Source organism: Delphinapterus leucas, chromosome 12 (assembly GCF_059928025.1).
Source record: "Delphinapterus leucas isolate spDelLeu-1000000601 "Yukka" chromosome 12, BTC_Dleu_Yukka2, whole genome shotgun sequence".
NCBI classification, from domain to species: Eukaryota; Metazoa; Chordata; class Mammalia; order Artiodactyla; family Monodontidae; genus Delphinapterus; species Delphinapterus leucas.
In genome coordinates this window covers 68,824,366-68,850,382 of record NC_143140.1, presented here as the reverse complement: position 1 = coordinate 68,850,382, position 26,017 = coordinate 68,824,366, and the positions used below count along the sequence as shown (strand labels likewise).

The 26,017-nt window shown below is 36.1% G+C and overlaps 1 protein-coding gene across 10 annotated transcripts in view; it reads left to right on the top strand.

Moving 5' to 3' along the window:
- Positions 1-26,017, top strand: part of AHI1 (Abelson helper integration site 1) — a 218,610-nt gene that overhangs the window by 63,094 nt on the left and 129,499 nt on the right. For all 10 annotated transcript variants that reach the window (XR_016395216.1, XR_016395218.1, XR_016395215.1 and 7 more), the window contains 2 exons: positions 9,818-10,014; positions 13,764-13,790. Coding sequence is in view for 5 of the 10 variants with exons in the window: in XM_089922020.1 (XP_089778146.1) it covers positions 9,818-10,014; positions 13,764-13,790 (224 nt within the window). In the remaining 5 variants the exon portion in view is untranslated. The remainder of the gene's footprint in view (positions 1-9,817; positions 10,015-13,763; positions 13,791-26,017) is intronic.

Here is a 26,017-nt window from a genome sequence, read left to right as displayed (position 1 = left end):
GATAGAAGTTCATCAGTAGATTAGACCAGTTAGGTTTGTCCATTTGGCTTTGTGACAATAGACATTTAGACTAAGAAGTCCATTCTAGAAGCATAAGTAGAAAGAGCCAAGTGTTTAGGAGTTCAAAAACATTTAGTTTTAGGCTCAGTTCTGTTTCTTTAGTGGCCTTGCACAAGCCTCTTGCCTTCCTGAAGCTCCATTTCCCTATCTAGTAAATGGTCCTACAACCACTAATATCTGTCCTACCTAAGAGATTTTTTTGCGAGGGTGCTATGAGACAGGGACTGTGAAAGTACTTTGTAAGTTGATACGCACTATACTAAAACAAACAAAAAAGATAAAGTGGGTTGTTACCGTGCTCATCCAACCTGTATACACTTGACTCTATGGGAACTTATGTTTTAATATGCTCTCTCTGTGTGGAATGAAATGGAAAAAAAGGTTTTTTTCCCTTTCTTTCACTCTTTCTGTTAGTCAGCCTTTTCCTTTTATTTATTAGAGTGTGTACCTTTCTAGGTCAGTTGTATTAGAAAGTAAATGCATAAAGTTAAGAACATTATGTTATGCCCACAGTATCTTAATGTAAATGAGGGATTTCCATGAGTGTTTTAGAAATTTAAACGTTCAGTTAATACACATATTAAATAAAAATATTTTGTGCAGTGTATTTAGAACACAATTTTTGATATACTAACACACCTTTACAAACAAAACTCAAAATGTTTCAACACATTTTCCCAACTCTTTGCTGCCTATTTTTAAAAAGAAGCAGTTTAGGAAAAAGTTATGTGATCTCAAGCAATCCAAGATTTAGCACAGTTCTTGTGAATGTTATATAACCATGAAAAAATGAAAAGTTGTTTCAGACTCTAAAATATTTTGCTCATTAAATACAGGCCAGAACCATGAAGTCTTTAAATTTTTTCAATGAAAATTATAACATTTATTACTGACCTTTGCCTTATATTTTATTTATCTTTTAACACAGGACTATTTTGCTCACACTTTCTTGTCTGAAAATAAAGCTTATAAGTAGTTTTACATAAATGTTTTAATGGTAAAAAATTTGAAAGATACAAAACAGTTACGTGAGTTTTTAGATAGTATTTATCAGAGCAGCTGATACACTTAGGCAATTTTTAAGGAAAATGGAGCGAGCTCATTTCTTTTAATCAGTTAAATAAGCTGTGAATGAGACCGCAGTGGTAGCTAAATGTATCATCCATCTTTCAGTTCTAGCAAAATCTGTGAAGAGTCAGCAAGCATCTTTCCCTGTTAAGCATGTGTTCAGGTTGTGGTCTTTTGGGTCTTTCATTCTACTGACTTTTTGCTTTTTTTGGTAAGAAATATGATTTTTACTTTCAGAAGGCAGTTTTATTTGCCTGATGTTGAAAGGGTTAATCATCTAGTAATACAAAATTTAGTCACAGTGTACCACAAATAATGTGCTTTTAGGATTCCCATAATAACAGAGTACTAGTCAGAAACGGCTTCTAATGAATTAAATGTATGAAGCTAGACTTCAGCAATTAATGTTCTGTTATTAATCAATCTCTAGGATCCTGTTCTACATGTAATGATAATTATGTCTAATACTTACAAAGCATTTTCCATGTTCCTGGTACTATTTTGATACTTGACCCATATTTTTTAAAGTTTTCACAGTAATCTTATGAGATAGGTATTATAATTATTCCCATTATGGGAGCCAGGACTTGGATCCATACAGGCTGGACTTGGAGTCCATGCTCTCATTTGCTACACTAAACTGCCTTTTTAGCAGATTTCCTGAAATATTAGTTTTTGATTGTCTAATATGCAAACTTTTTTTTTCTACAAAACTATTTATTCTATGCCTCTCTGTGGAGTATGCAGTTTCTTTATATTGTCTATACTTTGTGGGAAGCAGAGTTGGAGGCTTATTTGTCTTTTTATTACTGGTACCTAGTCTGAATACTGGCACATATTGAATATACGTGTAGTATTTTAAGCAGGATCAAGTCTTAATTTGGGAAGTTCTCAGCATTATACGGTAATCCCAGGTAATGAGCCTAATTTTTCACTAGGTGGCAGTATCTCCTGTGAATCAGCATTAACTCTGGAGTGCTTTTCAGTCACAGTGTTTTACGTAAAACAAATCTTCATTGAGCACTTATTGTGTGCCAAGTTGAACAGTGCTGTGAAACCCAGGAATCAGAACCATGCTCTTTTCCAATCTTTTGTGCTTCCTAAGTAGTTAATTAAACCTCTGGGAGAATTTTAGTTAAACTGAAAAGCAGTCTACCATTGACACTAAACATGATTTTATTTATAGGACTCGTATTTATTAATGATCAGCTGCATCGTCATTGTTAATAGGTTTATTTTTCACATTGTGACATGTTTTACCAGAATTCAGAGCAATATATACCTTTACATTCCTATATAACTTGCTCAGTACCAAAAAGCCCATGGTGTTTACAAGGCCCTATGTCTAACATCCTACCTGTTATATTACTGATGTGCAATAAATACTTGAAATAAGAATTTAAAATCCCATAGAATAGCATTTTCCCCTTACATTTTATAAAAATATAGAATGAAAGGCATGATCAGTTCGTAAATTTGGGGCTAATAATGATAGTGGTAGTAGTAGTAGGTAATATTTATCAAGTATTTATGCTATCAAGCATTTATTTATTTATTTATTAAGTATCCCCTACTCTCATGAGTATTTTACATGCATTTTCTCATACAGTTCTCCCAAATCCCCACAAGACAGTTGCCATTATTATCCCCATTTTACAGATGAAACTGAGGCACAGGGAGCATGAAGTAATTTGCCTGAGGTCACACAATTGGTAAAATGACAACACTTGCCAGGCTGTCTGACTCCAGAGCCCATGCTCTTAAAACATTAAGCTATCTGCCACAGCTACTTATTTAGTCTTTGCATTTCCTATTTCATGAAGTAACTTAAGAAGGTAGCCAAATATACCTGTGGTGAAATGTAGTGTTTGTTTTCAATTTTAATATTTAGGAAGACCCCTTAAGAGTAAAAGGAGCTTTGGTTGTCTGGTATCATTATTAATTGTTCACTCCTTTACAAATGTTGGAGGTAATTATAATGCATTAAGCCATTATATTCTCAATATAGTCCAAAATATGATTTTTCTTTATGTAATATCAAATTTTAATGTAACTACTTTTACAATATTTTTGCAATAAGGTAATGTCTAGTTGAAATAAATTTAACATCTGTAGTTGTCTCTATAATTTAATGGTGTTCTTGAAGTACTAATTATGACTGATTCAAAAGCAAACTGAGATGTTGTAATCCTCATACTTGGATAAGACTAAGCAGTAACATATATAACTGATTGTAGGTTAGAGTTTTAGATATCTCTTATTAGCTTAGTAGGAGAAATTGAGATAGAAATGCCAAATTTTAAGACATACTGAAGCTACCTATTTCTTGGTTATATCCTGAAGCATCTGTTTTAATATTCCACACATGAGGGATACTCTCATTGAAAGCTTATGTCATTCAAGGATTCAGGACGTATGGAAAACATAGTCAACTTAATGCCTTTGAGCACAAACCAGAGCCCTGAATTCCTCATCCAGGCATTTTCTTATGCTTACATTGGTGCTTTTTAAAGTGCCCCCAGGGGACTTACCTGGTGGCACAGTGGCTGGGAATCCGCCTGCCAATGCAGGGGACACGGGTTCGAGCCCTGGTCCGGGAGGATCCCACATGCAGTGGAGCAACTAAGCGCGTGCGCCACAACTACTGAGGCTGCTCTCTGAAGCCCGTGAGCCACAACTGCTGAGCCTATGTGCCACAGCTGCTGAAGCCCACACACCTGGAGCATGTGCACCGCAATGAAGAGTGGCCCCCGCTCACTGCAACTGGGGAAAGCCTGCGCGCAGCAACAAAGACCCAACACAGCCAAAAAATTAATTAATTAATTAAAAAAAAATACAGTGCCCCCCAAAAGAAAAAAATGGTACAGTTCCAAATAGACAACAGTGTGGAGGGAAAGACTGAAGTAGGAATTAGAGCATTTTGGTCCTAGACAAAATGCCATCACCTTCTATTTGACCCTGGTCAAAAAATTTATCATTTCTGGATCTGTTCTTTCACCTGAAAAATTAAAATAATACCTGTTCTATTTTACCTCAGTGTTTTATCAAAGGATAAAATGAAACTAGAAAGCAAGGCATGGAGCATAGATATATGAAGCAGGCTGCAGTAGGGAAATGCTAGCTATTTTCTGTAGCAGTATACATGTCCCACACTTTCAGTTGAATAGCGTGATGTGTGATGATTGATAATGGAATAGGAAACCAACGAAACTACAATGCATGTGCTCCAGGGGATTTGGAGATAGTTTATTATATTTTTGATGTTCAACTAACAGATTTGCTGAATGATGGTAGACCCTCTCCCATTTGGTTGGCTATGAGACATGAGTCTTTTACACTTTCTTGTATAGCTTTTTGAAGTTTTATTAGTGACACTTTATAAGTTCTACATGACATAAAATATTTCAAGAAATACAGGATTATGAACAGGCCCTGAAATACACTCAGGCTACTAGAATTGAAGTATTACTCAGTAGAACTTCTTTGATCCATTGACGCAGTTTCTTAAGATTCGCTGAAGCAGGAACAAGTCAGGCCCAGTGAAATACAGTAAAAAATTATAAGCCCTTGAACATCCTTGTCTTAGTCCGTTTGGACTGCTATAACAGAATACCAGAGACTAGATGGCTCATAAACAACAGAAATTTCCTTCTCACAGTTTTGAAGTCTGGGAAGTCCAAAATCAAAGCACTGACTCTTTGTCCAATGAAAGCTCACTTTCTGGTTCATAAACAGCACCTTTAGCTGTACCCTCACATGGTACAGCTAAAGACCTTATTGGGGTCTTTTTTATAAGAGCACTAATCCCTTTCATGAGGGCTCTGCTCTCATGACCTAATCACCTCCCAAAGGCCCCACCTCCTAATACCATCACCGTGGGGGTTAGGACTCCAACATAGGAATTTTAGGGGAACACAACATTCAGACCACAGAGATTCTCTTCACACCGCAAGTGTGAGAGGAAGAGAAGGAGGATGCTGCATAACTGTTGAATGCTAGGAAACTAGAGCAGTAGACCTACCAGCTTACAGTAATCATATTATAATTAGAAATAGAAATATTGATAAGTAAAGTAGGTATCCAGTAAGATGACTATACACGGTAACAGGGGTATGTGTAATAGCAGATCTTGACCAAAGGTATTAAATGTTGAACCACAAAGAAATATTACTGTTAATATAGTGTAAGAAAAAGACCATGCTATTTTTTAGTTGTACTTTATTATAAAGTCAATAATATAAGTACACATAGGTTTTAATAATAACAAACCTTGTATTATTTTCAAATGCAAAGGGCACAGAATTGAAATATCTTATTTCCTCCATTCTTCCTCCTATAAAGATAAAGATCTCCTGAGGAAAACCACATTATTTTTTTATAATTGTTTAAGGCCAGAACATACACAGAAGCACTGAACTTACTATATAAATCAAGAAAGAGGGTCAGTTATGAAAACACTTTAAGAATTTTTTTAATTGTGTAAAGTCTAGAATCCCAAATTACAGGTGATAGTAGGTAAATTTAGAAGTATTTTGATGGATATAGGAAGGAAAGGAAATTGCATTTCCTTTAAGCAAATGTAGTTGCCGCCTCTGTGTTCTCAGCACCATGTCCATTGCTCTGCCGTACCACTTAGCACGTAGCAGTAATTTCTTGTTGACCTCCAAAAATTCAGACCCCCCAAGAGCGGGGCAGTGTTTTTGTATTCCCAGAGGCTGCTGTAGTGCACTCCTCTAAGAGTCATGAAAGGATAGGGATGAGACTTAAAATTGTGAGTTTTAAACGTATTAGTTAGGTTAGAGCTAAGTTTTAAACATACAAAGTTAAATTAGTACAAGGAAGAGAAAATGACTAAGTGAAGAAATACAGTTACCTAATTGCAACATCATTCTCTAACCATGGCCTCTATGAAAATGATTTAGAAACCTTTGAACTGTTAGAAGCATAGAGCTTGAAGGAGTTTCAGAAATCATCTAGTATAACCTATTTTACAGGGAAATAATCTGTACAGTCTTACACAAATAGGTATTTGTGGAGGGCTGGGGAAGGGAAAGAATGCAAGACCTTGATCGCAGCTTGTTTGTAGTTTGTGGTATCTGAGAAGCTAGGTCTTTATGAATATTTCTGCAGATTTTTTTTATGGCTGTCTTCACAGAACTAGAGGTGCTAAAGGTAAAGTAGGGTGTTAATTTGCCTCCTTGAAATCCAGTCAGATGGCTTTCGTATAGAAAATTCCCTTTAGACAACAGAAACAAGTATTCATAATTGTTTGGGGTTTATTTTTGTCATGTGCATCCGTTTAGGCCATTTTAATCTTTTCTGAAAGGCATCCTTAATGCCTGGAAAAATAAACAGATAAATATGCAGGCAATTGCCTTTGGTTATTTTTTACTAGTTAAATAAATTCCTTTTTTAAAAAAGGAAAATAATACATGATTAGCACAGCATAAAACTTAGAAAATACAGTTTGGCAAAAAGAGTAAGGTAAATACCCAAACCCTACCGTCCCTTATAACTGTTGCTTATATCAGCCTCTGTGCTTCTAACGCATACTCACCCACTCAGGGCTTGAGGTGAAATTGTAGTTGTGTATCTGGCAAGTACAAAAACATAGGGAGTCAGAAAATGCCATTAAATAATTAAACCCAGTTTTACTTTCCATTCATAGTAGCAAAAACCAATGAAATGTTAAGAGGACAATTTTGAAAAGCAAATCAGGGAAAGATCATGGAACGGGATTTTTATGTGTTGATTCATCCATCGCTGACCCATCTACTAAAGTTAAACCTCCAGTCCATTGAGCACTCTTCTTTTACAGCTTCAAAGTTTCTCTTTGTTCTTTAAACAATCTTTTATTTGAGGTAAATAAATGTTCTGAGTGCTATGAAAAGAAGTCCAAACTATATACTGAACAATAGTAGTCAAACCCACAGAAATCTAAGTGTAGACACAGCTACACTTCCATCTGAAAACAGTAATTGGTACTAAGGAACCTGCATCACAGCAAGGGTGGGCTGTAAGCAGGTCTTCTCCCTCAATTACATCCCCTGGTTCTTACCACCATCAAGGTCTGCAGGGAGAGAGCCCCAGTTATCATTGAGCTGTTCTTCACTTAGAACATGTGAATGAAGTAGTACATGAATATAAAGATCAGAGACCTAAATTTTTTTGTAGGCGCTGTTTCAAATTCATGCTTCATGAAACCAAGGTTGGTAACTAAAAAAGAAAGTGATCATCATTTTGTATATTCATTTTATTGCTTTCTAAATGTTTTTCTTCCAATTAATAATATATTATGAACAATTTTCTATCATGATAATTATACATCTGTACATAATTTTAGTGGCTGAATTCTCTTTCTTTAAATGAATACACCATAATTTAAACAACTATTGTTGCATAATTCCACTATTATATGTTTTTCAGTATTTTAAGGAACACTTCAGTACACATCTGGCTACACTTACTCAGTTTGTTCCGTGGGAACAAATATCTTGAGGTACAGTGGGATAGTTGAACAAGCAATAAAAGAAACATCACTTTCTAATTTGCCTTTTTCCTCTTATTTCTTCCTTAATTAGTGGTGAAGTTGAATATATAGTTCTCCTTTTTGTGAATTTTCTGTAATGGTCATTTGCCCATTTTTCTGTTGGATTATTCATTTTTAATTGATTTTATGGGGACTCTTTGAATATTAACTCCTATCACTTTTTTGTGAGCAGTTTTATTGAGGTATAATTGACATATAATAAACTGCATATATTTTAACTGTACACCCTGATAAGTCAAGACATATTTATATACTTGTGAGACTATCACCTCAGTCAAGATAGTGAACACATCCATCAGCCCCCAGAGTTACTTTGTACTCCTTGGTCATCTCTCCCTACCTCCCCCTCCTGCCAGACAAACACTATGAATTAATTAATTTTCATTCCCTAGAATTGTATATGAGTGCAGCAGTATATACCACATACTTTTTTTGATCTGTCTTCTTTCACTCATAATTACTTTGAAGTTAATCTGTGTTTTCGAGTTTATCAATAGTTCCTTTTTATTTCTGAGTATTATTTTATTGTATTGATATATCACAGTTTGTTTTTCCATTCACCTGTTGATGGGCATTTGGGTTTTATCCAGTTTTTAGCTATTACAAATAAAGATGCTGTGAATATTCATTTACAAGTGTTTGTATAAACATATGCTTTTATTTCTCTTGAATAAATACCTAAAAATAGAAGAGCTGGATCCCAGCGCAGACATATGTTTAAGAAGCTTCCAGACTGTTCTCTAAAGTGGTTGTGCTGCTTAACCTTCCCACCACTAGTCTGTATTTCAGTATCTCCGTATCCTTGCTAAGTTTGAAATGGCCAGTCTTTTAAATTTTAGCCCTTGTAATAGGTATGCTGTGCTATTTCACTGTGGTTTTAATTTGCTTATCGTTAATGACTAATGATGTTAAGCACCTTTTCATGTGCTTATTTACCATCCATGTATCTTCTTCACTGAATCATGTGTTCAGATCTCTTGCCCATTTGTAAAACTGGCTTGTTTGCTTTCTGATTATTGAATTTTGAGAGTTAGGTTTCTTATATACAAGTGATGCTCTATTAGGTATATGATTTGCAAATATTTCTCCCAGCCTTTGGCTTTTCTCCTAATTGTCTTAAGAGTTTGAAAGAACAGACATTTGAAATTTTTATGAAGTCCAAAATTGTCAGTTTTTTCTTTTATGGATTTTTAAATTATATAATTGTATAATCAAGAAAATACTATTTTAAATGATTACTTTTTATTTGTTCTCCTTTGTACCTACAGGCATTTAAAAATTTTCAAATTCATTTATTTAAATGATCAAATGAGATAATGTATGTGAAAGCATCCTAAACATCATAAAGTACAGTACAGGTGCTAATACCCTTGTTGTCGTCGTCACCATCATCATCAAAAACATTCACCCTTTGAGCCATCTATTCCACTCTGGGGTATTAAATCCAAAGAAAGGATTCTTTTAAAAAATAAATTATGAAAGTACTTACGCATAGCCTATAATGAGGGAAAACAGAAAACGTTGTAAATATTTAGCAATAGGAGAATACATAAATAAACTATGGCGCTTCCTGAGATGAGACATTGTAAAGCATTTATAAATGGTAATTACATAGTTGTAGAAATATGCAAAAACTTACATTTAAATTGAAAAACTGTTCAATTGTGTTTACACTATGATATCTTACATAAAATGTATATATGAATAAAGATAGAGGTATGAAGATATGAAAACAGTTGTTTTAAGGAAATGGGTTTGTGAATAATTATTGTTTTTGTGTTTTCTTTATTATATTATGCCTTTGATTTTTTATATTGTGTTTTCTGTATGCACCTCTTCAAAGTTAGAGTCCCCTTCCGATTTGTTATGTTTACCAGACCAAGATACTGCATGGCCTTCAAGGCTCAATTATACTACCTGACATGAAGTTATCTATGAAATTATTATATTTCCTTTTTTATGGTTTACAGTATTTAATAATTTCACATTTTGTTCATCGTGTTGTATTATTATTACCCAGTGTTTAAAATGTATTATGTACTTTCTGATCATTCCTTTAATGCTACAATTTCATGGCTTAATTATTTCATTATGCTTTTGCTGTGATGATTTGAACTAATTATGGACTAATTTTTCCAGTTGCCCAGCAGGAGGCTGAAATGTTCAAACGCTACAATGGAACCTTTCCATTACCTGGAATACACCAAAATCAAGATGCTTTATGCATCTGCCCTAGACTGCCTCATCAGGGCTCTTTTCAGATTGATGACTATGTCCACACTGAAAATTCTTCAATGAAGATGCAGCAAGTGAAACAGAGGATTGATTCTGTCACAGTATGTTTACTTATTTTATGCAGTTGAGAAGTTGGAAACTTTAAAACCATTTCAGTTCTGTTTTACATTGCCATGCCAATAAATATTAACTGAACGAAGTAGTTACTTAAAACTAGGCTTTCTTATACTTTTATAGTTCCTTTCTGGTGCTTGTTCTAAAATCACTTAACTGCAGTAAACAAACTGAACTTAGGATAATCTATTAGGCTTTCCAGACTTGATATCTCTGTAAAGATCAGCCCAGGACTTGTTTCTCTATTTTAAAATATATGTGTGTATATGTGTGTATATGCATATATACAACATGCAGACACGCACACACAGCAAATACCAACCTGGGAAAATGTCTACATAAAATATATAAATGGAACAGCCTTCTTAATATGCAAGAACTAAAAAATAAAGAAAATAGTGAGACTTGAACAAAGAAATGGATAAAAGAAATAAACATGTACTTTCAAAAAGAGTAGGTACAAATGTCTCATAAGCGTATTTTAAAGTTCTGTCTCACTTCAGAGAAAAGTAGTGCCACAGAAACCAGATATTGCCTGTAAAACTGGAAAATAGATGCTGAAAATCAGGAGGAGGATGCTTGGTTAAAAGTCGTGTGGTATTCTGTTGGTGATAAATTACTATACAGTGTTTCTCAAAGATAAGTGGTAAAATGTATTGAGAAGCTTGAACATCCTTAAAAGTACTTAGGCTCTTTGACCCTAATAGTTCTTTTAGTGAGAATTAGCCTGAGCACGTTGAAGAGAGGGACTTTGCGGGCTTGTTGTGTTCCCCCTTGTGGCACAGTGCCTGGCATTTAATAAATATCATCCTTTCCCCTCCTCCTTTGATAGGGATATTGACCAGTTTTAAACCCAACATAGGAGGAACTACAGTGAGACATCTTTTAGTTCTGACTGTACTTTCTTCCTCTCTCCTTTCCTTTCTTTAGAAAGTTAGAGAGTGTGGGGTATACAAGAGTGCAGATCACTCAGACAACGGGTTCAGCTTTAGTTGGAATATGGGGGAAATTTTTTTATATTTATCAGTATAAATTTTGGAATAATATGACTATAAATTAATATTTCAGTGTTGTAAGACTTTATATTTTAACATTTTAAAATAATTGAATAATGAATGTGTTCCAGATTTTAAAAGGAAGTATGAATAGATAAATGGAGTTCTAAAAATTAGAGAAAAATATTTATTTGCTAGGAAAAACAAATGGCCCTTGTCTAAAGCCTTGCATTGCAAAATGATTTCATCTACAGGCTAAAGAGCAACTCACAGATAGATATATAAAAACAAGTTTCCTACAATCTGTCAATCTTTACACTGTGAAGCTTAACATCCTGGAATCACCTTGGGCTTGTAGCTTTTCTCCTGCATCATCTTTTATAGCTGTCATCCTCAGATAAATGAAAGGAAAGTAGATGTAAAAGAAAAATAAAATCAGAAAAATATTTTTTAAGATATGAAACCAAAGGAAAGGGGAAAGTAAATTGATAATTTATTATAAGAGAAAAACTTGTTTCTCATAGAATCATTGATTTATTTAGCTTTTACTAAACTTTTCCTTTTAAAAATTACGCTTTGGGATTGTGGTAGATTGAGGCTGCCTTTGGAAATGAAAGCTTTGTCTATTTGCTGTGGTTTTTGAAAAACCATATATTTCCCGTGTTAAGAGAATTCTCTGAACTTTTTTTTCAAATGCTATCTGCAGTGTATTTTCTCTGAGAATGTATGTAGCATATATGGGAATCAAAACAAAATGTCATCTTTTTTCCCACGGAAGCTCCATTCCTTTTATGTTTTGCAAGCATTTAGGTTGACTGGATTCTCACCTCTGGTCACAATGCCTTTTCTCTTGTTTCCTGAGCTGTGTTTTGGTAGACCCTAAATCCCTTTTCCTGTTAGGTTTGTTACTTAGTCTAAAAGGCTCTGTCACTGGTCTTCTATGTAGAAGTCTAATAGAGAAGACTATATTACTTCTATATTGTAGAAGACTGTATCCCTGGAGATACTCCTTTCTTTGTAACCACAAAAGGAATGCTTTTCTGATAAAATACAGTTCAAGTTTAGGGTGTGATCTGTGTGTGTGTGAATTGCATAATAAATTCAGTTCCTCAGGTATTTCATAGGTGTTTACTCATGAATGAGGAAAGGATGCCATAGACAATTTTCTGTTCTTGGTAGCTTTATCATTTACTCATAATAAAACTCTTTTAACTGTTTCGTACTTAACAGAGCCGACTTTGTGCTACTACTGCAGCAATACCTAAAAGGCTCTGCAATCCAGATAAGACCTCACAGGTAGACAGTATCTTGAGAGCAGTGACACAACTCTTTCTAAGGTTTCAAACCCAGAAATTTGGTCTTATTAGTGTATCCAGAGCTGCTCAGAATCTGGGGTACCTGGTAATAGTAAAGAGTTCCACAAAAAGTTGATTTATAAACTTAAACATCTTATAATGGAAGGTATACCTCTCCAGCTGCTTGAGCACTCAAGACCGCTTGCCCTTTTAAAAATTAACCTGATATCTGGGTCAGTGATCACAGAGCTGATTGTTAAGCAGAGTCATAGGAATAGGGATTGAATGGGTTTTTAAATGTTTTATGCCAATTTTGAAAAAAAAAAAGATTAATTTTCTCTACCCCACAGGAGATTTCACCGTATAATAATTGGTGATGATTAACATCTGTTTAATTATGAGTAGAAACTGACATAATGAATTCCTGGTACTGTGCTAAGTGTTTTACATGTTCACTGTATTTAATCCTCAAAACCATCCTATAATGTGGATGCTAGTATTATCCCCATTTCACAGAAGATGATGTTGAGGCTTGCAGAGATCAAGCAATATTGCCAAGGTCACACAGATGGAAACATTGGAGCTGAGATTCAGTCCAGGCAATCAGAATCTCATGCCCACAGTCAGTTTTACTGTCTCCTTTTAGTGATTGAAATGACTGATATCCTTTAGATGTAGTCTATGTCCCTTAGAAATTTCAGATTAAAAAAAAAGGACACTCTTCTTTTTCAGTTCTTTTTTTCTAAACTCCACATTGATTGTTACCATTTTTTCCTAGTGCTGTACTAGGCTGATGATATATGCTGGTTAACAACCTTAATTGGACTAGAATATTATTTGTGTCTCCCTAGCAGCAAATTTACAAGTCATCTATTTTGTGTTGCCTTTGACTAATTTCTTTTTCAAAAGTGACTTTTTCTTGGCCTTATCCCATGAGTTGTAGGCAGTCCCCTTCTGTAGGTCCTCCAGTCATATCCTTTACTCCTCAGAAGTGTTTACTATTAGATTTCCTCTGAAGTAAATTATTAATTTGAGAATTATATGTATGGGTATTCTTATTTATAGAGATAATTATATACTGCAGTTCAGAGTGTGTCTTTTAGATATGTTAGTGTCCCAGTACAGAATTTTAGTGTTTATGCGAAGTTTACTGAGGAGACAAATTTTTCTTGAGGCAGTTACATGTGGGCCCTCCAGAGTCTTGTTTGTCAGTGCGTTTTGCTTTGGCAAACCAAAATCATGTCATTGAGTCTCTTTAATTTATACTCTTTCCAGCTCATTGGAACAGTGCAGAGTGACACCTGCAGGTGATAGATTAAAAAACACTCTCCCAAATGTTGATTTTGGTTATTAAGAGATTAATATCTGAATGTGTTAAAAAGAGTTGATATTTTATTAAATGAAATTATGAGTATTTCTTTACTTATTTTATCCTATTTCTTTTAGGAGGTGATACGAGCCTGTGCTGCAAAGGTGAGTGGTTTTTGTTGTTGTTTTAGAATTTTATTTTTTTATACAGCAAGTTCTTATCAGTCATCCATTTTATTCATATTAGTGTATACATGTCAATTCCAATCTCCCAATTCATCCCACACCCCTCCCCCACTGCCCCCCTTGGTGTCCATACGTTTGTTCTCTACATCTGCGTCTCTTTCTGCCCTGCAAACCCGTTCATCTGTACCATTTTTCTAGGTTCCACATATATACGTTAATATACGATATTTGTTTTTCTCTTTCTGACTTACTTCACTGTGTATGACAGTCTCTAGAGTGAGTGGTTTTTATTACCAGGAAGATAACTTTAGTTTTCATTGTGATGCACCAAAGAATTGAAATGTACCGTTCATAGTTGTAATAGAACTTTTACAAAGTTCATCTGATACATATCTTCTGCATTTGAGCTCGGATTTATCAAGGAATCGTAATACTGGCACCTGAGAATTCAGCAAGTAGCTTCATGTTTCTTAAGATTTAAAAATATTAAGTGATTGGGATATACTTTCAGTAAAGGGCCAGCAAGATCATTTCCTTCTCTGAGAAAAATATTATATGATACTTTATAGGTAAGAGACAGCAATACAGTTCCAGTGGGTGAATGCTGAGTAAAGTGTATAAGCCTTGAAATGAACGTAAGCCACACATAAACGGCAATGATATATTGTGCTGATAATGCTCTGGATCATTTATACCGTGTTTCATACTTCCTTTCCCATTTAACTGTATAACAATCCTGAGAGACAGATTAGATATTATTGTTATTCCAATTTTAGAAGAGAGGAAACTGAGGCTGAGAGAGGTTAAGTGATGTATGTTGCCCAAGACCCCAAAGTTGGTCTGAAAATGGAGGTATACAAAAAGGCCCTTGATTATTAATCAATTTCAACTAAATTGTATCTGGGATGCTGTCAACACAACAGCTTTCTTCCTTCTACAAGCAAGGTTATTTTATGTACAACCTTTAACTCAATTGTCAAGAAAATAAGTTTTATTTAAAAGAGCTGGAATAACACCACATGTTCGTCCTTCCCTCTTATTTTCTTCTGTCTGTTCCCAAAATTCAGTTGAATAATTAGACATCCGTTTATTTATCAAATATGATTATATATGTCACAAAGTGAAAGGTGAGACCTCCAGAAGGGAAAGAATTAAAGTGGTATTAGTATATTCAAAGACTGCTTTATATAATGTCAGTGCAGTGGAAATACTGTTTTTACTCAGTAGTAGACACCTCCTACCATGTGGCAGGTGCTTGGAATACAGAAGTACGTTGGCTATTGTCTCGTTCCACATGGGGCATCTTATGGAGGAAATGTGTCAGAAAACACTGGGCTTATCCCATCACTGAGCTGTCCAGTATCAGTCAGGACCCATCACTTTTTTACCTAATTATCACAAGTCAACAGGAAATAGAATATAGACAAGGGGAAGGAAGATGGGGAAAAAGGAGAACAAGCTATATTCTGACTTAGGCTGCAGATGTTCAGGAAACTTGTTCCTGATAGCAATGATTGGTGTAATGATTGTAGCTCTAAGATTACTAAATCTTCTTAAGTATGTATAGAATATAAAGCTGGAGTCAAAAAAGTAGTTTATCCTCTTGATTAGCAGTTCAGAGCTATTTCTCTTTATTTTAACACATGTATTATGTACCCCTCTTTTGTGATGCTGTCTGAATGTCCAAAGAGTAAAGTATCCTGCACATATTTGGCAAAAGGCTTTATGGAGAACGTCCTCTGCTATTCTGAAAACTTCCTGAGGGTGGAGGTTCACGTCATTCATCTTTGTATTCCTAGTACTTAACAAAAGTAGAATAGTCATTGAAAATATGACATTTCTGGAAATTAATCAAGGTCTGGAAAGATTAACCTACTAGTGTATTTAGTTATTTTTTATGACAGTTTTATTGAGATATAATACACATACCATAATATCCACCCTTTTAAAGTGTACAGTTTATTGGCTTTTATTATATACACAGAGTTGTGCAACCATCACTACCATCTGGAGTTCTTTCATTCCCTCCAAAAAGAAGCCCCATATCTCTTAGCAATCATTCTCCATTTCTGGGTAGGGACATGCACACACACACACACACACACACACACACACACAAAACACTCAAACTCCTGCTAACCACTAATATACTCTCTGTCTCTATAGATTTGCCTATTCTGGACATTTTATATAAATGGAATCATAGAATATGTGATTGATTGTTACTGGCTTCTGCAGATTAGAATAATGTTTTCATGGGTCCTCCATTTGTAGCATGTATGAGTACTACTTTTTATTGTCAAGTAAGATTCCATTGTATAAATATATTGCATGTTGTTTATCCATTCATCAGTTTACAGACATCTGTGTTGTTTATACATTTTAGCAATTAAGAAGAATGCTACTATGAACATGTGTGTACAAGTTTTTGTGTGGGCATATGTTTTTATTTCTCTGGGGTATATATCTAAGAATGGAATTGTTGGGTCATATGGTAACTCTATGTTTAACATTTTGGGAAACTACCAAACTGTTTTCCAAAGTGGCTGCACCATTTTAGAATCCCACTGGTGGTTCCAGTTCCTCCTCATCCTTGTCAACACTTACTATTTTCTGTCTTTATAGCCATCCTAGTGGGTGGGAAGTGGCATCTCATTGTGATTTTCACTTGCATTTTCTTAATGACTAAAGGTGTTGAGTATTTTTGTTGCGCTGTGTCTTCCTGGGAGAAGTGTCTATTCAACTCATTTACCTGTTCTTTAAAAAAAGAATTATTTATTTTTATTGTTCACCTTAAGAGTTCTTTATATATTCTGGATACAAGTCTCTTGTCAGATAGATGATCTGCAAATGTTTTATCCCATTTTGTGGGTTGCCCTTTTAACTTCTTGATGGTATTCTTTAAAACAAAAAGGCTTTAATTTTTATGAAATTAAGTTAATCTATTTTTTTCTTTTGTCACTTGTGCTTTTGATGTCATATATAAGAAACCATTGCCTAACCCAATGTTCCGGAGATTTACTGCTCTGTTTTCTAGGATCTTTATATTTTTAACTCATATTTAGGTCTGTGATTATTTTGAGTTATTTTTTTTTAATATGATGTGATGTAGAGGTCTAATTTTATTCCATTTGCATATGGCTGTCTAGTTGTCCCAGCACCATTTATTGAAAAGAGTATTCTTTCCTCATTGAATGGTCTTTACACTGTTGTCAAAAGACTTTACTCTTAAAAGCAGAATATATTTATGTCATTTCTCATCTGTTACATCCAGAATAATAAATTTTTACCAGGTACCTAAGTTTTTTCTTCCCTAAATCCCATCTAGATTTTTATATTGTTGAAGATTTATTCCTTTTTTTTCCATTAACAGTCTTTAAACAAATATTTATCGAATGCATACCAAGTGTGTGTGTGCGTGTGTGTGTGTGCACGTGTGTGTGTGTGTGAGAGAGAGAGACCATGTGCGCACATGGAGAATACAACAGTGAATAAGAACATTCTATTGTAGGGAGACAAATAACAAAAAAGGAAATAACATAATTTCAGCAAGAAGTGATGTGAAGAAAATAAAATAGGCCCATGGGACAAAGAATGACTGGGGGAAGTTATACTCTAAAGGATGATCATGGAAGGCCTCTCTGAGAGAAATACTTGACAAGGAGCTAGTCCTGTCCTGCAAAAGTCCTCACCTAGGAATAAAACTGGCATGCTGGAGGAGCAGAAAGAACACCACTAAGCTTAAGTGGGATAGTGAGCCAGCAAGGAGGAACAGTGTTTCCTGACAAGTTGGAGAGAAAATCAGGAGATCAGGCGTGCCTTTTAAAGGGCCTTGTAAGCATGGTAATGTAGGGGAGGAAAAACTTTACCTTCTAGTTTCTGTGGCTATTCTAAGGATTAAGTTGGCATAGACAGATTAACAGGAGAAAAAATACAATTTTAATTACATACATACATGAGCTCCATGGAGTTATGGTATTCCAAAGGCTGCCAGGTAACTGAGGCTTATATACCATCCTGAGCCTAGAAAAGGGATGGAGAGATCTGGGGCTTCAGAGGCAGAATGCAATTCAAGGGAAGGTGAGAGGAGGAACTGGTTAGTAGACAAGGTTACCCTGCCATGCAGATAAGTCTCTCAGGTGAAAAAGTTGTCCCTGATGATAGCTCTTTTCCTGGTATAGTCGATCCCCTTTCTAGTGTATTGGGTTGGTCAAAAAGTGCGTTCGGATTTTTCCATAACACCTTAGGAAAAACCTGAACAAACTTTTCTTTTTTTTGAGAAAGGCCAGTGAACCTTTTTTTTTTTTTTAACACAACTAACTAAATTTATTTTTTTATTTTTGGCTGCATTGGGTCTTTGTTGCTGTGCACAGGCTTTCTCTAGTTGCGTCGAGCAGGGGCTACTCTTCGTTGCAGTACTCGGACTTCACATTACAGTGGCTTCTCTTGCTGCGGAGCATGGCCTCTAGGTGTGCGGGTTTTAGTAGTTGTGGCATTCGGGCTCAGTAGTTGTGGCTCACGGGCTCTAGAGCACAGCCTGAGTAGTTGTGGCACACGAGCTTAGTTGCTCCGTGGCATGTGGGATCTTCCCAGACCAGGGCTCAAACCCGTGTCCCCTGCATTGGCAGGCGGATTCTTAACAACTGCACCACCAGGGAAGTTCCCCGAAAGAACTTTTTGGCCAGCCCAGTATATTTCCCTTACAAAAGGGTAACTTCCACTCTGTTTTCAGAACTCCTGTGTCTAAAGTTTCTCAAAGTAATCCTTATACCAAAGAGACATATTTTGGGGTGGCATATTCTGCTATCCTTCTTTAAGGAGTTTAGGATGTTGATTTAATTAGAGAAACAAGTGATTAAGATGTTAAGCTAGAGAGAATGTGAGAATAGATTTTAAAAGGAGAGTAAGGGTCTCAGTTCAAGAAAGAGGAGATTGTGGCCTGGACTAGGATGGTATTAAAAGATAAACTGAGGCATATTAAACATTTTAAGAGGGTTTTTGGAGCAAAAAATGATTCGAATTGGGCAGGGCCAAGCCAGAAATCATTAGAAGCATTTCACCAACAGGAGCTGGGGAAAGACTTCTATAGAGAAAAGGCAGAAGCAAAAGAAGGAAATTATTGATAGGCTATAGTTTAAAGCCTAGTTGGCTGTTGTGATTAGTTGTCCTTAGGTTTCAATTTTGCAACCTTGAAGTATTTACAGGCTTAGATTTTGTGGTCATAGGCTACCCTGGCATTAGTGCCACCTCAGTCTAATGGTCCCCTTGATTAATTAGCTTAACAATGATAATAATGGAAATGCAAGCAATGCACAGATTTGGGATATATTTTGGACGTAGATTCAACAAAACTTGGTGACGGATTAGATGTGGTGTAAGAGAAAGAAATTAGAAATAACTTCTATGTTGCTGCTTTCAGCAGCTGTGTAGCAGTGCTTTTTAATGAGGTGAGGAACACTGGAGTGGAGTTTTCAATATGACCATAGCTGAGAAGTAGGCAATTGGATATATGAGTCTTAAGCTCAGGGGAGAAGTCAGGGCTAAAGTCCTTTTTGTTCTAAACTGTCAGATTTGGTAAGATCACCTGGGCAGAGATTATAGCTAAATACCTGAGGTCCTGGTCCAGGAGAGGGTATGTCAGAAAATCCCAGAGGAAGTATTTTAAGAAAGAGGAGTGATACACAGTCACATGCTACTGAGAGAAAGAGTAAAATGAGGACAGAAAACAGGCACGGTGGTGTCCTCTGGTTACCTAGATGAGTGCTGTTTCAGTAAGTGGCTGAGACAAAAGCACAGTTGAAGTGAGTTGAAGACAGAATGGGAGAATCTAAAGCAGAGACTGTGTAGGCCATTCTTTTAAGACATTTTAACTGGGGAGCAGAGAAGCAGCAACTGGAGGGGAACATTAGATGGACAATATTAAAGCATATTTATTTGCTGATGGGAATAATTCAATGGTGATGGAGAAGTTGATAATGTCCCATGGAGGTGGTAATTGCTGGACTCAAGTCCTAGAAAATGTGAAAGGGGATGTAATCCTGAATACCAATGGAGAAACTAGCCTTCAGAGAAGGGCGTTTTCATCCTTTCTGATAGGCACATAGGTAGAAAGTATGGGTAGATGCTCAGATACAGATTTGATTATGGGAAGATAAAAGAGTTCTCATCTGATTACTTCTGAGATAGTAATTAGTATTAGAAGTCTGTTACATTGCTCTGAATTTCAGTAGCCCTGGACTACTCACACATAAATTTATAATTTACAAATTTCCTTGCACTTTCCTTTGTTTAGGAGTGGACTGAAGCATACCAGAAATGGTATGAGTCTATTTCCATTAAGCTTTGTATGATTCCTTACAAATGGAATTAGTCTGTTTTTCTCATGTTCTCAGACATATTTATTCATACCTGGCATGTTATATAATTGGGCTTATTCTGCCTTAAATTGTAATTAATTTTGCCTGTCTTTTCCAGAATTAAATTATGAATTCCCTCAGGGAGGAACAACGCTTTTCTTTCTTCCCTCTCCCTCCCCCTCCTCCCCTCTCTCCCTTCCATCTTTCCTTCTTTTTAAGTTTTACATGGTATTGCTTCCACCTCTAATCTTTACACGTCTGAATTTCCACACGCCTCTGTAAGCTTCTGGAAGCCAGGGGACTTTATCTGTTTTTTTTCAATTATTGATATCATCTACCCTAAATGAATGTAAATGTAACCAAGCTAAAGTTTATTGAAGAGTGCTATAAAGGTGAAGTAATGGTCTGTATTATAGTTTAAACTATCTTGGAGCATATTATTCACTGAAAAATAAGAAGGTTTAAAAAAATAAAGACTCCAATGAAAATAAGTTTTTAAAACTTCTTTAAAAAAAAGTATTTTGACAGTATTTGGAAGACTGGCTTGGCTGTAGGAGTAGTACAAGCTACAATAGGCCACGAAAAGAAATTATGGACTTTTGTTACTGGATATCTTAGAAAACAGGAAGAACCTTTGTTTTAGGAAAAACCAGTTTTCCTCCCGTCTCTCTCACTCTCACACTCCTACCACACTCCGACATTTCTGACATCAGAGGTGGCGGGGTTTCCCTCATCAGCCAGTTCTGAGACACCAGCTGGGTGAACTGCAACTTAATTCTGACACTGTCTACCTGAAGATAGCATCAAATCCTACAAATTAAAGGCTCAGTCGCACAAGCCTGCCCCCCTCACCCCGCTTCAGGCGCCAGTTGCGAGTCCAGGTTACTTGTGCTTCTGACCAATCAGCTATAAATCGAGATTCCACCCACTCCCTCCTTGGGTTTGATTGATTTGCTGAAGCAGCTCTCAGGACTCAAGAAAACAGTTTACTTGCTATCTATCACGTTATTATAAAATGATATGATAAAGGATGGATGTCCAGGTGGAAGAAATGCATAGAGCAAGGCATGTGGGAGGGGGCATGGTCCTTCCTTGCCCTCCTCTGGGTGTGACATTCTCCCAGCACGTCCCTGTGCTCACCATCCTGGAAGCTCTGCGAACCCCATATTGTCGGGATTTTTATGGTGACTTCAGGTAGGCATGGTCAGTTATTAACTCCATTTCCAGCCCCTCTCTCCCCCCTGGAAAATGGAGAGTGGGCCTGAAAATTCTAAGCTTCTCATCATTTCTTGGTCTTTCTGGTGATCAGTCCCATCTAGAAGCCCACCAAGAGTCACTTCCCTAGAACAAAAGACATTCCTATCACCTAGGAAATTCCAAGAGATTTTGGAGCTCAGCTTCAGGAACCAGAGTCAAAGATAAAATATGAGGACAAGAGATGCTCCCAGTGCTCTTATCAATTAGGAAACCACAAGGGTTTCGGGAGCTCTGTGCCAGGAACCGGGAGCAGAGACCTATATGTATATATTCTTTTCTATTATTTCGCACTCCTGTTTCTAGATTTAAATAGGAGTATTAAACCATGTAAATTAATGAGTTTCTTTCTTTTAAGCCCATTATTCTGTAATTCTTATCATCAAAAAGTTACTTACATTTGAGAAGTCTTGAATACAAATACCACCTTAAATTTGGGTAAGGTTTTAAAACATGCACTGTTTTCATATGTATTAATGCATTTGGCTTCTGTGTAGTTCTTATTAGTGCTACACCAGCCACTTACTAAAGAAAGGTAGACGAAACCTCTTCCTTACCCTCAAGAAGATTACAGTCTGATGGATGATAACTAACAGTGTAAGTAATCGTACTAAAGTGTTACCAGTGCCATAGTACTAGAAGATGTGGGGTTAGTGGAGAGACAAAGGAGGGGGAGGTAAGTTCTATTGGGAGAGTCTGAAAGGCTTTTCGTACATGATATAATACTTGAGGGAAAGCTTGCAGAAGGAGTTGGTATCCACAAGGCAGATGGAGCCAGGAAGGAAGCCCATTCCAGGAAACAGGAACAGCATGAACTAAGTCACAGAGACATGCAACAACCTGGCACGTCTGGGGAGCTGTATGCAATTTGTTGTAGCTGGAACATAGGAGATGGAGCAGTAAGGTGGGAAAGCTAGGTAGTTGTTATAATATAGAAAGCTTTGTATGCCATACTAAAAAGTATGGATTTTATCCAGTGGAACAGTTGATGATGGGTTTTAAACAGAAGTGTTGCTCAATAAAATTAGCATTTTAGAAAAATCATCCTGGTAGCAGTATAGAAGAAGACTTAGAGAAGAGACAAGAGATAGGAAAACAAATCAGGAGACTACTGCAGCAGTAACACTAACTGTGGAGGAGTGGCATCAGATGCCAGAGCACCTGATTGACTTAATGAGTGACTCTGTGTGAAGCAAGAGGAAGCAGTCCAAGGTGATGCCCATCTGTCTGGCTGGGGCAGCTGGGGGGCTGGTGATATCTTTCCCTGAGGAAGTGAACAGCAGGGGAAAGGTTAATTTGGTTTTGAACTTACCAATCAGAAGAGTCTTATTGCGTTGGCCAAAAGTTCGCGGTTTTCCATAAGATCGTGCGGAAAACCCCGAACGAACTTTTTGGCCAACCCAATATATTGAAGAATCATCAGCATAAAAGGCAGATGAAGCAGTGAAAAGAAACATTACTGCCCAGGATAACCATGTGTTGTGAGGGAAGAAGAGGGCCCAGTGTGTCTAGCAAACAACACTCATAGGCAGTGGCAGGATCACCAACAGAAAAGTGGTTTCCCAGAAACAGGAGAGTTATTGACAATGTCAACTATCTTAGAGGCCTCAATGAATCCGCTAAATTTGATCATTTGAAGTCCACGATGACTTTAACTTCAGTTTTAGTGTTCTGATGGATAAAAGCTTTGTTGTACTGCTTGAAAGTGAATGGTTGAGGTATATGGATAGCAGTTATGTGCTATTTTTCAAGAAATTTAACTTTCAGTGAAGCATAAGGAAATTATGGAATCACAGTGAGAATTTGTTTTCTATTTTTATACTAAAGTAGAAAGGTTTATGCTTATAGCCTTTAGACAAACAGCCAGTAGAGAATTTGGAAGTAGAATTTGGAAGAGTTTTAAGGATATCCCCAAGGGGGACAGATGGAGGGATTAATCTTGAATGGAAGGGTACCTCTTTCTCTGACATTAGGAGAAACAGAAAGGTAGGTGCAAGAGGTATGTTCTTGGAAGTGAGGATTTCGGGGGGTCCAGCACCAAATTTTCTCTCTGTAGTAAGGAAATACACTAAGAGAGAAAGGAGGTAAAGGTTTGTTATTGCAAGATGCATCGAGGTAAATTGGCTTTCCCTAAGGCATATTACTGCTGGATAAGTGGTTTGAACCAGGACTAGATCTTAATTTTGAGCTTCTCACAGAGGAATATATCAGTAATCTTTGAACCACCAGTCCTTGGTGTATGTATCAAGGGTTCAAAAAATCTTGATTAAATATTACAAAGTAAAACTTTGTTATGACTGATCCCAATTAGAATTCTAGTTTAGTTAATACAGCATTGGTGAACTGATTTGGGGGAGATTTTCTAGCACGTTACCTCACTGTAAAAATTTCTCTTTAATAGTAGCAGTGTTTCTTTCTAATCCCTCACTTCACTGTCCCAACTTGCAAGGAAATTATCTGGGGCCTAGAGATCATGTTGTATTTCTCTTTATGACACCATAGCCAACTCATTTCTTAGGTTTTACTAACCTAGATATCACAGAAATGTAAGCTGCTTTTAGAACTTATGTTATGAGATGTTAAGAGACCTGCTTCAGATAACTTGAATCTCACTTTGGCTCAAGTTTTCTGTTTAACTTGTTTTGTAATATTGGGATTTTAATTTTTACAACACACATATAACTTGCAACAAAACATTTCCTACATACTGTCTAGGTTTTTGAACTGTCTTCAAATTAAAGTATTATCTGCGTTGTTGTTCAAATTTAGTTCAAAAAATAGACAGTTGTCTGGAGGACATGGGACAAATTTGTTAACATACGCATACAGACAGTATTAATATCTTTTCCGTTATCATTTAAAACCATTTGAAGTGTCTTCACAAGTTGAACCTTTAAAAACAGTTCTTCAGGTGAATATAGCATACAAAGTCAGCTGAAATGATTAGACTTGTAAGTGTATATGGAAATCAGTGTTATATATCTCCCAGTGGTTTTACAATTTAGTCACTAAAAGGTAAACTATTGATGGCCTGTTTAGTTTTGTGCATTCAATTTTAGGTTAGAGCAATGACTTTTTTAACATGAAAATTAACCCCCTTCTAGAGAATTAGTATTTGCATATTTTACACAAAACTATTTATATCCAGAAAGAGTAGGCAAAACAGTTTTGTGATTAACTTGGCAGTTCTAGGTGTTTTTTTTTTCTTTTTCTCTATTATGAATTTCCTTAAATTTTTATGCTTTTCTTTTTACACAGTATGGAGGTATTAAACTGACTTTGGCAGACTGTGGTTTTTGCATGAAGCAAGCAGAAAAGTGTGTTGTAAAAAGAGGATAGATTGTTGTAGGGTAGACTATCTTAGCCAACCTTTCTGTTGTTGTAAAATTATTAAGCAATTCTTTTCCACAGCATATATTTCAAAAATAGATATTGCTTCACTGTATTTAATGGTTGTTATTATTTTTCTTCCTTTAAATGAAGTAGTGAATATGTGTAAGCTAGCTTTGAAAATACTTGGAGTTCTAATTTCAAATCACTATAATAATTAACAATTATCCCAGCCTTAGAAACTGACTCATCTGCTCTGTTAGGTTGCCACTTATCGCTTCATGGACATTCGAATAGTCTCTAAGAAATGTGTCCTTGGGCTTCCCTGGTGGCGCAGTGGTTGAGAGTCCGCCTGCCGATGCAGGGGACACGGGTTCGTGCCCCGGTCCAGGAAGATCCCACATGCCGCAGAGCGGCTGGGCCCATGAGCCATGGCTGCTGAGCCTGCGCGTCGGGAGCCTGTGCTCCGCAACGGGAGAGGCCACAACAGTGAAAGGCCTGCATAGCACAAAAAAAAAAAAAAAGAAAGAAAAGAAAAGAAATGCGTCCAGAAAGAGCAAATTATAAAAATGCTTAGGAAAAACATGTAATTGTAGATTATAGTTGAGGTTTTTTAACAGCATTTTACTTAAAAAGAGTGGCAAGTCTTTCTGTTTGAGTGGAGGCATTTAAGTATCCTCTTCTAGCTTTCTTGGTATCCATTTTTGTTTTAACACAAGCAAATTAAGGCAGATTGTGTGTGTGTGTGTGTGTGTGTGTGTGTGTGTGTGTGGTGTCCAGCATACACCTGTTCTTTTGCACCAGATTTCAAAATGCTTTGTTTGACACATAGGATAAAAATTTTTAAGAACACAGAAGTAAAACTGAAAAATGATTCTAAAAAGAGAAGTGGATTAAATAGTTAAGTGATAAATATGTCATTTTGTATGTAGTACTTCCATTTAAAAGCATAGCATTCTGAAAAATTTACTGCATCTTCTTACTGCATTACATATTTTTAATTACCCTTACTTGTAGTGATGTTAATGATAACTAATATTTATATGGCACTTGATTTGTATAGCACTTTAGGTTCCCTTTACCAACGTACTTTGTTTAATCTATTTCATATTTAATATGTTATTTAGTGCTTTATGGTTAGCCTATGTGAATAGCTCTTTATAATACCAGTTCATTGTTACTGCTCTTCAGGTACATTTCCTTTGACGCATACGTACTATTTTTATTATCTCCATTTAAAGATGGAAAATGAAGTTCAATGATGTT